This window comes from Echiichthys vipera, assembly GCF_963691815.1.
Source record: "Echiichthys vipera genome assembly, chromosome: 15".
Classification (NCBI taxonomy): domain Eukaryota; kingdom Metazoa; phylum Chordata; class Actinopteri; order Perciformes; family Trachinidae; genus Echiichthys; species Echiichthys vipera.
Genome location: NC_139840.1, coordinates 18928292 through 18942380, shown reverse-complemented (window position 1 = coordinate 18942380; position 14089 = coordinate 18928292). Strand labels below are relative to the sequence as shown.

At 38.4% G+C, this 14089-nt stretch overlaps 1 protein-coding gene across 1 annotated transcript in view; it reads left to right on the top strand.

Annotated features, from left to right (window-relative positions):
- The first annotated feature begins 1662 nt into the window (after positions 1-1662).
- Positions 1663-14089, top strand: part of pik3r2 (phosphoinositide-3-kinase, regulatory subunit 2 (beta)) — a 36061-nt gene continuing 23634 nt past the window's right edge. The window contains exons 1-2 of the mRNA XM_083928530.1: positions 1663-1887; positions 9494-10384. Of these exons, the coding sequence (XP_083784656.1) occupies positions 10066-10384 (319 nt within the window). The 5' untranslated portion in view covers positions 1663-1887; positions 9494-10065. The remainder of the gene's footprint in view (positions 1888-9493; positions 10385-14089) is intronic.

Sequence of the window (14089 nt, the reverse complement as noted above, 5' to 3'; positions counted from 1 at the left end):
TATCTATTTATTTTTTTATTTCTGTATATGTATATTTTTATTCATGCATTTATATATTTATTTTTTTATTTCTGTATATATTTTTATTTATTCATGCATTTATCTATTTATTTTTTTATTTCTGTATATGTATATTTTTATTCATGCATTTATCTATTTATTTTTTTATTTCTGTATATATTTTTATTTATTCATGCATTTATCTATTTATTTTTTTATTTCTGTATATATTTTTATTTATTCATGCATTTATCTATTTATTTTTTTATTTCTGTATATGTATATTTTTATTCATGCATTTATCTATTTATTTTTTTATTTCTGTATATATTTTTATTTATTCATGCATTTATCTATTTATTTTTTTATTTCTGTATATATCTTTATTTATTCATGCATTTATCTATTTATTTTTTTATTTCTGTATATATTTTTATTTATTCATGCATTTATCTATTTATTTTTTTATTTCTGTATATATTTTTATTTATTTATGCATTTATTCATGTATGCATTTTTTTATTCCTGCATTTATTTATACATGTATTTATTCATGTATTTATTGAGACTAAAGTCATATTTAGTCCTCCACAGTGATTGTCAGGTTATATATACAAATACATTAATAAATAAATACAATAATAAATAAATGCATAAATAAATGAAAACATAAAAAAATTAATGTATAAATAAATACAGGAATAAATCAATTAGTAAATAAATAAAGCATAAATGAAAAAATAAATGAAAAAATAAATACTGGAATAAATAAATTAGTAAATAAATAAAACATAAATTAATGCATGAATACAGGAATAAATAGATGCATAAATAAATAAAACATAAATGAATACAGAAATAAACAAATGCATAAATTAATAAAACATAAATTAATAAATGAATACAGGAATAAATAGATGCATAAATAAATAAAACATAAATGAATACAGAAATAAACAGATGCATAAATTAATAAAACAAATGAATACAGAAATAAACAGATGCATAAATTAATAAAACATAAATGAATAAATGAATACAGGAATAAATCGATGCATAAATAAATAAAACATAAATGAATACAGAAATAAACAGATGCATAAATTAATAAAACAAATGAATACAGAAATAAACAGATGCATAAATTAATAAAACATAAATGAATAAATCAATACAGGAATAAATAAATGCACGACTAAATAAATTAATAAATTAATAAATGCTTTACATTTATTTCTACATTTTTGTACAGTCAGTATTTCTGTGTCCATATGTTAATGAAGTAGGAGGTCCAATTTATTCATGCATTTATCTATTTATTTTTTTATTTCTGTATTTATTTTTAGTTATTCATGCATTTATTTATGTATGCATTTTTTTATTCCTGCATTTATTTATAAATGGATTTATTTATGCATTTTTTTATCCCTGCATTAATTTATACATGTATTTATTCATGTGTTTATTGAGACTAGAGTCATATTTAGTCCTCCACGGCGATTGTCAGGTTCACATTTCCATAATGGGCCGAGGAGGGAGGCCATTCGGTGACCCCTTCACTAATCGTTCGGACTTTTCCGTTCGGCTTCGTCCCTTTCCGCGCTCTCGATATTAGTTCCCACGCACTCTCATTCCCTGCGCCGTGCTGAGCTGGAAAATGGCTGTGTAGGGGAGCAGGGAGTCATGAACGGGAAAAGAAAGAAAGAGCGAGAGAAAGAAGGCGAAGCGACAAGTGAACAGAAGGTTTACTAGAAGTTTAATGCACGACGAGAAGCTTTTCGTCCGCAGACAAGTCACCACTCGGACTCTTTGTCTGCTACTTTGAAGTGTTTAAAGCGCCGCAGCAAAAAAAAAAGAAAAGTGAGCAGAGTCAAGAAATATCCGCGGGTGAGTTTTTTTTCCAAGTTATTGCACATTTCCAGTAGAGCCACTGTACTGGAAAATGGTGGAAGCGAGCGCTACAAGTGTTGCTCTGCGCCCACAGTTTCAATGCTGTTGATTTGTGCTCTTGTTTAAAAGTTTTAAACATTTCTTTCCAGTTTATTGTATGTCTTTTTCTGCGCCTTGGGCTTACATGTAATAATTACTCGTGCAGCATGTTGCTCGGTGCTCGTGCTTGTCGCCAGTTGACGTGTATGAAATGCTGAGCCCGTTAAGTTACTGAGACACCAACAGTTGCTAAAGTTGCTGTTTGTGTTTCATCATTGATTAAAGAGGACTTTTAACACCAGATAGCAGCATTTCAAGGGAGACACAAGCTAAATTAGGAATTTAAGTCTGAGTTTTAACACTCTAGTTTTTGAATTTTGGAGACAGTTGTTCGTGTTTACTTGTATGACTAGAAGAATAACATGTATGCATATTTTCAAAATGGACATAGTTACACTTAAATGATGCAAATCAAGAGTTAATGGCTTTTTTTGTTTTAGATAAATGGTAAAATTCTGGTTGCCCAGATTGAAAAAGTTGTTTTGCAAAATTGAAACACAACAAATAAGCCAAACTTTGCAGTGTTCTCGGTGTTTATAACACTGATAGTATATGTGACACTGTAACAGTGCCTTTGCATTGACTGCAGGCTGTAAGAGGACTGTGTGGAGGCCCAACACAGCTGAAGGCCTGACTCTATGTGTGTTACATCCCTGGTTTGAGGATTTTGGCATGCACCAAGGAGTTAATGGAAAATGTGCCACTTGCATAATAAGACAAGCAACTCAACTGTGTGGAGACCCCCCTCTTTCTCTCCTGTAATTACTGAATGCACCATTATGCAGCCAAATGTCAATCCTCCATTATACTGCTTTATCATTTTTGAAGCGTGACTTTGTGGTGAAGTCTTCATTCTTCTTCTAAATGTCTTTTAAAATGCTCCGAATGACTCGCAGGGCTTGTTGCATTAAAACTTCCAGAAGAAGTGGAGCTTTTCTCAAAATGCCAAGTGTCACTTCTACCGAGGGGCTGAACTTCAAGTTCCACCAGACACAGTACAGCTGTGGTTATTTTTGTTATAAGTCCTTCAGCTGGGGGACCCAGTTAAACTGAAATGGTGTTATTTGATGGAAATATCAGCAGAATACGGCTTTAAGGACAGTTTAGACGTGGCTCCGATAGGAATACTGCAGATGCTGGGCTGGGATTTGTACCCAAGAAACAAAAGTGCATTTTTCTTCACTTTGCAGGGAGATAAATGAGCCTATTTGGACACAGCAAATCAAGTCAGTCACTTTTTTGGAAACCTCCCTGTATGTGGAATTACTCACAGGAGTCGAACATTTCACTGGCTTATTCTCCATCCCAATGATCCAGGAATAATATTTACATCATAAAACATTTCAAAAGTATCAGGATGTCGAGGGATTGACCGAAAGCCAGACAGTTATATTCATTTGATGTAGGTGCCACTGCATTTGAATTACTTCATCACCAACCAAGTAAAAGCAGCTCCTTATTAATCTCTCCATGTCACAATGGGATTAGTGTTTGATTGAATGTGTTACTGCAGTCTGTTCTGCAAATTTACCTGCATATATTCAGGGGTAAATGAGTATGGGTAAAGCATCAGGCAGCAAAAAGGCTTGGCATGGTTGCATGGATGGACTTAAGGTAGCGTTTTAAACGAGCTGAGGCGGCGAATTGCAAACATTTTATATCTTCTGATAAATACAGCGAGTCCTCTTTAACTGTAGAGCCTTGTCGTACAGTTGACTTTTCAGAACAGGGCCGTCTCAGTGCTACATAATCTTCGTAGCAGATGTTTCTACTTAGCGAAGTGGGCTTTTCAGCTTCATTAACGACAGATAGAATTCAGGTGAACATAACTTAAATCATAAAATCTCTAAGCCCCTATTTTAGCGTTTTTGAAAAAAAAACGAGTCCTCCTCACATACTCCTGTGTTGTTGACCCGTCCTCGCTGCTTGTGGCGCAGTACATTTTTCAGTTCCATGTGGACAGATGGCCCAAGGCCAGGCTGCATGCGTGGTGGCTCTGTAGTCAGCTCCTCACCAGCAGGGCCGTAAAGGGCCGACGCACACACACACACACACAACACACACGCACACACTTGAAAGCAATAACTGTGTTTCCACGTAAATGTCTGAATTTTGAACAATGCCTGTATTTGTCTTGCTGAAAGTCAACAGAAAACTGCAGCCCTTCTTTTGCTGACGAATGATATCCATGAACTGTGTCCTCGTGGGGTGACCTGCTGCTGATATTTGAACTGGATTTGCCGAGGCATGTTTCCCTTCAAAGTTTCAGAAATGGGAAGGAAAAAAAAATACGGGTTCACCTAATTTTACACAGACCTACATAGATGAAACTCAAACAATGTCATGACTGATGATGATTGATGCTGTAGGTTGAAAAGTAAAAAGGAGATCAACACCCTCAGGTCTTCAGATAAACTTGTCAATCTGCATCGCTGTTGATATTAGCTTGTTGATTTATCGGTGTACTGCCATGATCCATCAGTACAGCAATGCCAAACAAAGCTTGAGACTATTTAGAAAAACCGTGTAGAAACGTAGACTGTAAAAAAAATAATGGATGTAACCACTGTGACGTCACCTTTTGGTTTGTGGACTACTGTTTGAAGCCATCTTTGGTGTTAGGCGCTAGAAGTGACCTTATTTGGACAAGAGGGCGGAGCTAGAGGGGGCTGCTTGTTACGGACGTTTAAATGGCGCTGCACTAAGCTAAACACTGAAGAGGGAAATTTTTGCTGTCCTTTATCTTTATTATTCATTAGCAAAGTGCAACCACCGAACGCTGATAGGAGGCAAGACATTGTTGTTAAGTTCTTATATTTTATATTTCCCTGCGTTTATGTTATATATATATATATTTTTTTTTTTTCTAGATTTCCTTGTTTATATACTGCTGTAAAAATGAAATGTCCCCTTTGTGGGTCTAATTAAGGAGTATCCATCTATTTTAGGCGACCAAAATGTCACTATCAACTCTGATGAAGTGAAATGCCACAGTGAGAGTGTGAAAGCCCTAAAACAATAACACAGACAACACCAATGTACACAATGGCGTAGATGTGTGTCGCTAAGCCTCTACCCGGAATGACAGGTGGCTGTGTAGCCCCACCCTAAAGCATGCCCTTCTTTATCGTCTTATTTTACCCTAAACTGGGCCTTCATTTACAAAATTAATATCATGCTCTATTGACAAAGATTTGAAACTAGCGATTAAGACCATAAACTCATTAAGAAAATGTTTACCGAGGTGATAAATCAAGTGAGAAGTCGGTTCATTTTCCCGTTGACTTCTATCCAGCTGTTAAACCGTGATGTAAGACCCTTTCAAAGTATGATTTCCAGGTCCAGGCCTCGTATTTCTTCAACGCAGCAGTGCTGTGTTCCCCATTGTTTGAACAGATCTTAAAAAACAACGTAATTGTCATTTTACCCCTTTCTTATGAATGAAAAAAGCGTGTCTAACTGACGATAGAGGTGATCGTAATTGTTCACGTTTGGCCGTTGTGTCTGTTTTACTTCAACAGAGCGTTTGGACACGGGATCGTAGTTTGAAAGGGTCACGTCAGACTTAACAGCTGCAAACTATCTGACTTGTTTTTGGAGACTGGAGATTTTTTTTACCTGTTTTTTACATCAATGTGATGAAGTACGTTGAGTTCTTGCAGTTTGTTTTATCCACTTTTATTCATAGTTTTGATTTTCTAGAAAATGTACTATAACGCAATATACCATCCCATCAATATTGCATTAAAAACTAACATATGATGAGATAGAAGATTTTATCCATACCACCCACAACAGTAACATTTAGTCACATAATATAAGTAGTGTGGGGCTGCATTAACAAACTTTTACTTTCACAACCACTTATTGTCTTAGTTAATCGTTTAGCCAATACAACATCAGGAAATAAGGTAAAGAGTCCCATGTATGTTTTGTTTAGCTGACCAACAGCCTCAAACCCAAAGATATTTATTTTTGAAATGAGATAAAACAAAGGAAAGCAGGAAATCTTCACATCTGAGAAGCTGGACCCATCAAATGATCAGTTTTAACAATAATTGCTCTTAATTAGTGCTGGTTTCTTATGTGTGAATTAATAACCAACTCATAATTTTCATATAAATATAAAACAACAGTAAAAAATATTTATAATAATATAATTTTATAATAAATATTAAATCTGTTGAGAAACAGTGCAGTCTAACCAAAATAAAATTAACAAATGATTAAACATATAATGCTTTGTCAGTAGCTCTTTCTCACCCGACTGTGTTAGTGATGCTCTGAATGGCTTATTTTCCTTTTTCCATTATGCATACTTACTGGTGTATAATAAACAGGTCAGAGCTCCACTGGCTGACTAAACACATCAAGAATCATTTGAAGTCTGCAGACACCAGAGGAAAAATCTAGATGCCATTTTGAGTTCAATCTAGGTCTAGGTTTCCCCAGTTAAACAAAATGTCCATGTCTGCGAAGTATGAAATCAGAGGGATAATGACTTACTGTGACTGTGGAAGTATTATTATTTATTTATATATATATATATATATATATATATATATTAGAATTGGTACTGGTACTTATTTCTCTACCAAATATAAGTATACCAGCCCTTTGGAGTGAATTTTGTCATAGATTTTCACAGTTTCTCTTTTATAGAGGCTAAAATATACGTTTATGTCTTTTTGTGCGTATAATAATCACGTTTATCATCCTGTTAACTCAGAAAATCAAAAATCATCTCCTCTCATCTTATTGCACGACTTCAGCATGAATCATGGGATTCTCTCCAATCACATGCAGCCTTCCAGTTTTTCCATGTTATGTTTCTCATCATCATCCTGTGTCAGTTTCATTTGATTTAAATCATCATTTCCTCAAAGGTGATGAGCAACCGTCAAGGTTGCACAGATGAAAAAAAGTCAAGTGTGTGGGAAAAGGTGGAGTTGTTTGGGTCAGACGTTTGATCACTGCCTAGATACATTTTCTAATATTAGAACATTTCCTTGATTTGCCCGGCTTCACTGGTGACTGTAGAGCACATGGCCAGAGCAGCAGCCAATCAGAGTGCAGGATTAGCTTTCCCTCTCTCTAGCAACAGTGAGTTACTTGCTGCCTATTCATTAATTATTTTCCTGTGGTCTCCCTCAGCCGTTTGGATTCTGCTGATAGCAAAGTGCTCCGTCTTTCAGTCTCACTCTGTTTTTTTCACTGCTTTCTGTCGCTCTCTGCTCTGACTGAATAAAAAGTCTTTAAAAGAACGGTGGATCCAGTGACGCTGAGCTTGCCAGCTGCTGCTGCTGCCCTGAACTGTGAGCTACTACAACACTATCAGACCAGGACTGTAACAGAGATGACACTTTTCTCCCCTTCTCCCACGACTTTTTCTGCTCTGGAACTAAACTATAAAAAGGGATTACTGAATAAGAGCGCTCCCTGCGCACTTGTTTTTCTTTTACTTCGTCTTCATCTTGTTTTTGCCCCTTTTACGCAGCAGTGTTCAGATTGTAAACAGATAGAAAATGGCAACTGGAAAAACGACTGGACTTTTTCGCTGGATGAGGAGGGGGGGCGCTGCCAGTTGGAGGCAAGACTCTGTGTTTTGGGGGGGGGGCGGGGGGGTTGGAGAGCAGGTGGAGAGAGGAGGGAGGGGGAGTTTAGGGTTGGGGGGGGTGGGTATGGTGGTGTGAGGATTGCGGGCTGTGGTTGGGTATGCCAGTGCCACGTGTCTAGCCTGGCACCTCTTGCTTCTCGGCTCGAAGGATGTTGGACCGAGAATCTGGCTGAGCCTGTCCGGCTTCTCTCTGAACCAAAAGTGGGGTGAGTGTTGCACTCTGCTGCATCCTGTTGTCACGCTAACTATTAAACATTATTTAAAAAAAGATGATATTCTTATTCACGAAAGGTTTGCAGTGTGAATGTACGTTCGCTTAGAAAATGTCGTAGGGGTAGAGAGGATAATCTAGACTAAGGTTCGAAAGCATGCACTTTGGCATTCAAAGATGCAAACAGGAGGTTTATATTTTATGATTTCTCCCAATTTTATTTGAGGGTCTGCAGTGCATCACTCAAAACAGTGTCCTTTCAGGACTATTAATGAAATGATTGCACAACATCGGGCCTCACAAAACAGGCCTATGGATATTTGGGTTTGGATGTTTTAGGAAATTGTCCCAAATAGCTCCTTATTCCTGGCATACAAGACCCGAACTTCCATCCACCGTCCTGTCTCTTTCCCCCTCCCTCTCTACCGGCTCCATCTCCTTACTGACATCCTTTCATCCCGTCCAGAGAGGTTAACAGGACCATGTCCTTGGTTGGTCCACAGACCACAGATGTACTTAATCTGGAAACCGTAATCTCTCTCTCTTCCTCGCTCCCTGTCTCATCTCTCAGTATAGTTGCCATTTTGAATATGAACTTTGTAGCATTTTTATTTTATTGCCCCGCTCAAATCTTAAATGGCCGAGAAAGATACATTATTTTTCTGTTGATGTTAGAATCTAGTGTTTTCAACCCCGTAAAATAGTATTTTTTCAAATTGAGTGTCTGATGGATTCAATTAACGTTTTTATATTGATATAATCCAGCCTTTTGAAACTGTTATGTTGCTGTTATACGGTAATAATTGCACACGTTTGCTTGCATTTTCTAGGGCCTTGCAATCATCTTCATAAGATAATATTCATTATGCGTCGATGACCTTTTTGCTTTATAGGTATATAGATATTATGCTATGATTGACTAGAAGGAGTGTGATATTAGTGATGTATATTTTTTAAGTGGTATTTTCTGATCTTGTGCCAGGCTTTGGTTTCAGTTGGCTGTCCATTTGGTATTCTCATCTTGAATGGACTTGGTACAGTATGATTTAGCTATTTTGACAGAATGAAGCCAAAAATATTTCTGAGGCAACAGAGCTGCCTTTTTTTCCTATGGAGAGGGAACTGTTGCAAAGGGTTCTGCATGTTTCAGAAAATTCTGGTTGCCCTACAGCTGTGATGCAGGTCTTAGTTGGATTTGCATGGCCACTCTGCGAAAACGTTTTTCTTCGCCATTTTGCATGAATTTCGCACGTGTTGTTGTGTAAGTTGAAAGGACGTTTATTTCACTGTAAAACTTCTTGTTCCTGTGGAAACTGTGATGCGTCACTTCGGGCTGTGAGTGTGTGAATGTAGAGTGGAGGGAATGGAAGCTCTTGTCCAGAGACCCAGTCTGCTGTTCGTCATGACGCAGCAGCATCATCCGATCTCTCTGTCCTAACCGAAGACTGCACAAGTGCATGGAGCTGCCGCAGTTCGCCATTTTCATGCAACGCTTTAAGCTTCATTTCTCATAGATATGGGTCGCCTTACTTGTGGATATTTATCGAATTGAAACAACATTTATTGACAATTAATCTTTATTTTTGATGATTGTAGTTTTTGTTATTTTTTAGACTAATTTCATTTATTTCCCCCTTTTTTCTTCGTTTTTTTAATTTTTTTTTTATGTCATGCAGGTCATTCATAATCCCTGTCCAGAATATGCGGGAACCTGAGAGAACCGAAGAGGATTAAAGACCTTCCCACTCTGCCACTCGTCCTCCAATCAGACCACTTTATTTAACCGTGGAGAGCCAACGACGCTGGGGCCTCGACTGGCAAAATCCGTTACCAGACTTCTCCAGTAACATCCAGCCAGCAGGTTTTTCGCTGCTTAAAGAGCATGTTGCCAACGCTCTCCCTCTGCTCCATCATCTGGCTCAACCGTGGTATCAAGCTGAGGAAAGTGCACCAGTCTACCAACACCGGTCAGGTCTGAAACCGCTCCCTCCGCAGACGTAGCAGCAGAGGAACGCTACCTTATCGACTTTTGAAAATGCTTCTAAGCTTCGGGTGACTCCCCATCCTCCCCTCCTCCCCCCCAACCCCCTAAGCTACCGTACCAACACCAGAGTTTAGTGACTCAACAGCCTTTTTGGTTTCTGAGAGGGATTTCTGTATAGCCGAACCCTGTTATTGCAGTGGGACTCAGGCTGCAACATCTAATCCTCTGTTCAGTAGCCATTTTGATTTTTGCCTCCCTAACAAAATGGCGACGGAAGGTTTTCAGTACCTTGCCCTCTATGCATTTACCAAGGATCAGGAAGAAGACCTGGATCTGCAGCCTGGGGACCTTCTTACAGTCAGCAAGGCCTCTCTGCTCTCCATGGAGAACTACCAGGAGGGCTGTGTCGAGCAGCCTGAGCGCCTCGGCTGGCTCCTGGGGTACAACGAGCGCACCAAACAGAGAGGCGACTTCCCAGGGACGTATGTCGAGTATGTGGGCCCCGTGAAGATGGCGCTCTCAACGAGTCAACCCAGGTCCCAGCGACCCCTCCCTGCTGCTCCGAGACCAGAGACATCTCAAGGTAAGAGCCTTTTTGTTTACATTATACTCGACCACATGTTTTTTCTCAGCAGTGAGCTGCATGGTTACTGCCATTGAGGTAATATATTGTAGAAAATAATGAAATGCTCGTAGCACGATACAAAATTTTAAGGTGATCTTAAAATATAGTGTTGCAATGTCATACGTAGAGCTGCATTCGTTTAAGAGACCTGCACAGAAGTTAGTATAATTTTTTAAAGGAACAACTGATCCTTTTGTCTGATCTTTTCATAATTATAATTGAAGTTATACATATTATATTGCAAACAAACCAATTTTATTTTGTTAGTGAGCCCCTAGTATGCAGAAAGGAGTAAGATAACTGTTAACTAATGCAAGTTTATACCACTTCTTGTCTTTTTGGATCCGTCTTTATTCTTCGGAGGAGGTGTGATAATTACAGACCTTGTTCTTTTTTTTTTTTTTTTTAAACAATTCAAAAACTATTTTGTTGCCACAGTAGTGAGTTCAGGACCAGACCATCGATTTTAAAAACAGCTATTTGCGGTGAATTGGTGCAGTTGGGGTGTTGTTGGTCAACCACCCCTGGAGTTTTGATAGGGCTCTCACATTTGGCAGTGACCTCAAGCTGACCCTTTAATCTATACTTAAAACACGTCATAAGCCTTACCTCTTTGGAAGCACAGCTAACCAAACTCTCTGCTGAATAATAAAAGGCTAATCCATTTACTTACTGGACTCTCCTGTACAGGAGGCGTTGATTCTGTCAGTCTGTGTGGCGCGGCCCCCTTCACATTCAACATGCGTCTTTGGCATCTGAACTGCATCTGGGCTTGTCTGCACAAAAATGCTTGGCTCTCCTTTGCTATGACATGTTATTGACCCTTTACTTAACTATGGGTAAAAGATTGTGCAGGCTGGAAGGGCTACAAGTGCTGTCAACTGTGCAATGGCCAAGTTATATAAAGTTAAGATATATATATATATCAATGTTTTTTTGGCACTCAAATGTTAAACTTGTCTACTGACTGTTTTGAGAAATAAAAGTTAGTAACTGCTCTGTTCTATCCCCCCTCTCTTTACTTCTGTGACTTTGGGAAAATAGGCACTTCTGATATTTACTCGTAATGACAAAGAGCCTGCTTTCAGCTGCGACAGTGTCCAACTCAAACATAGTTTTGGCTTGGATAGTCAACCTTAGCGAGCACAACTTCAACTAAAACTTTGATTTGTTACCAAAACTCTTCTACACAAGATTTCCATAATTTTCTCCTCATTAGCAGTCCCTTGCTTTTGGCATCAGCTGGTTAATGTATTGCTTCCTGTTATGGGATGCCAGCGGAAAAGGTGCAAAGGGTCAAAAGATAGTAAAATGTTTTATATCATTCTTCGTATAAAACCATACATACATTCCTCCTCTGTCCAAAGCTGTATTCTCTGTAATTCCCCTGTGCTTTTTTATGACAGATGGGCTAAGTACCATTCTGAGCACGTAGGCTGTGAACTCTGATTTACCCCTGGTTGAGCCAATTGGCTATTCATCATGTACACAGCACAGTACACTCGGCTTCTTTCAAATCCATTATTTTGAAATATTTTCTCTGTATTTTTGTTTCTGAAACGTCCTAAAAAATAAGGAAGTAATAAGTTCTCCATGCCAGTAATGTAATGAAGGGGATGTATTAGTGAGTAAGGGCCTTAACTTTCTCCAGCAGAGGCAGGCGAGGACAGCCGTTTCCGCATGGTTTGATAGACAGTGAAACAAACCAGTTGGGCAGCAGGCGTTTTTGTCTGTGACGTGGAGAGACGGGGGCAGAAAAACAAAAAAAAACACAGAGAGGGGGGAGGGTGGCAGGACAGCGGCTGAAGGAGGGATACCTTGGCTTAGCACCAAAAGTGCATTGTACATTAGAAATGGTTAAACCCAAATATAACAAATATCATCTTCATTTCCCTGAGGGAGCCGAGGCCCTGGACTTTGTGTGAATAGAGCTATTGTTAGTGTGGCCCATTTACTATTTGCATGGATTGTAACATTTGGGATCGAGGGGCAGCACAACAGCCTGGAAGTTAGTTGATCAAGTTACAGGTTTAATCCCAACGTCCATCTGAATATTCAAGGAAAATTGACTACAAGCAATTCAGCATTTATTAAATAATCTAAACTAAAGTTCAAAACACAAAGCTTTCGTAGCAGTGGAAAATCCAAGTGAAAAAATACTCCGTCTCCCACACTGTGACCAAAAGTTCAGACTTTGAAAGCTGAAATAGTTTTATTAGTGAACTTGTTGTTTTGGTTGTTTGCCCCCAGCCGCAAACTAAATAATGAGTACACTGCAGCAGCATTTTTATGTACTTTTATGTATTTTAATTCTCAGGAAAGAATACAGAATTCACCCCTCGGCTTCTTAACTTGTGTGAATGAAGCTGTCTGCTGCAATGAAAGGCCTCATGCACCCTTCAACAATGCTCGTTAAAAAACTATAAAAAGAAAAATACGCCAGTAAGAGCAAAATCTGAATCCAACACAAAAAAAAATGTTATGAGAGTAGCGTAGCTCCTTTAAGGAACAGCGCAGTGTGTGGTCGAGACAGAGAGACAAGGACTGTGGATGTGCTCAGGGCGGCCGGTGTTGGCGATCGAATCAGAGAAGAAATTAACTGTAAAGTTGTCAAGTGGGTGTAAATGAACAGTGTAGGTTTTAGTTTGTCCATTAATAAACACTGCAGCTCCTCAGGACCCAAGTAAAGTTAGGTAAGTTAGCCCAGTTGGAGAAGACTAAAATTATTTTCGGACAGGATGAGAGACGATATGAACATGTATACAATGTAACAAAAACACAGACTAAGGTTTGGAGTTTTAGGTGTGAAAAGGCCCCTTAGTTTCAGTTTCAGTCAGATATTCTGATTGAATTATTTTGCATACAGCTACAATGAATACTTTCTCACACGGTGTCAAGCATGCATGTAAAACTCTCATTAGAAACCCAGTTAAGTGTTCACATTGCAGGGATGTGATCTTTTTTTCCGACCTGAAAATATGTGAACCATACAGATCCGAAAGAAAATGTTGCAGTTGAATTATTGGGACGGCCCATTTGAACTGGAATGCCCCCCTGAAGTCCTCTGCCAATCACATGCCTGACATTATTTTGACATAATTCCTTACCCAGATTAAGGAAACCAGGTTTCTTATTTGCATTCAAGAAATCAGATTACTGCAGAATGTAGACAACAACCCGGCTACTTTAGTGCATGCATGTAAATGGGCCAATGTTTTTTTTTCTGCAGTAGCATGCAAGGAGGATTCTGGGTTGGCACATGCTCATATTAGTGTGAATATTTGTCCAAGATGGACGGCGATATAACAGTTTGTTTTGGGTGGAGTTTGTATTTGGTTAATTGTCATGTGCATGCAAATGAAATCCAGATAACTCTATATTAAAACTGTTTATTTTTGTTTTATTCTGGTGTCGTTTCAGCCCTGAAAAAGGCCATGCTTTAAATACTCTTAGTGTTTCTACATTGAAACATAGTACAGTACAACTTGGAGTTATCAATACATGTTTTTTGAGACAACTTGTGAGTAAAAATCAGTTTTGTTTCCCAGAAACGTAGGCAAAACGTTTTTCTCAACTTGCAGCAGAAATAATTCTACAAAGGAGAGAGTTTTTTTTTCTTCTCTCTGGCCCTCCTTTCTCTCTCTCCTCTCCCTGGCCTCACTT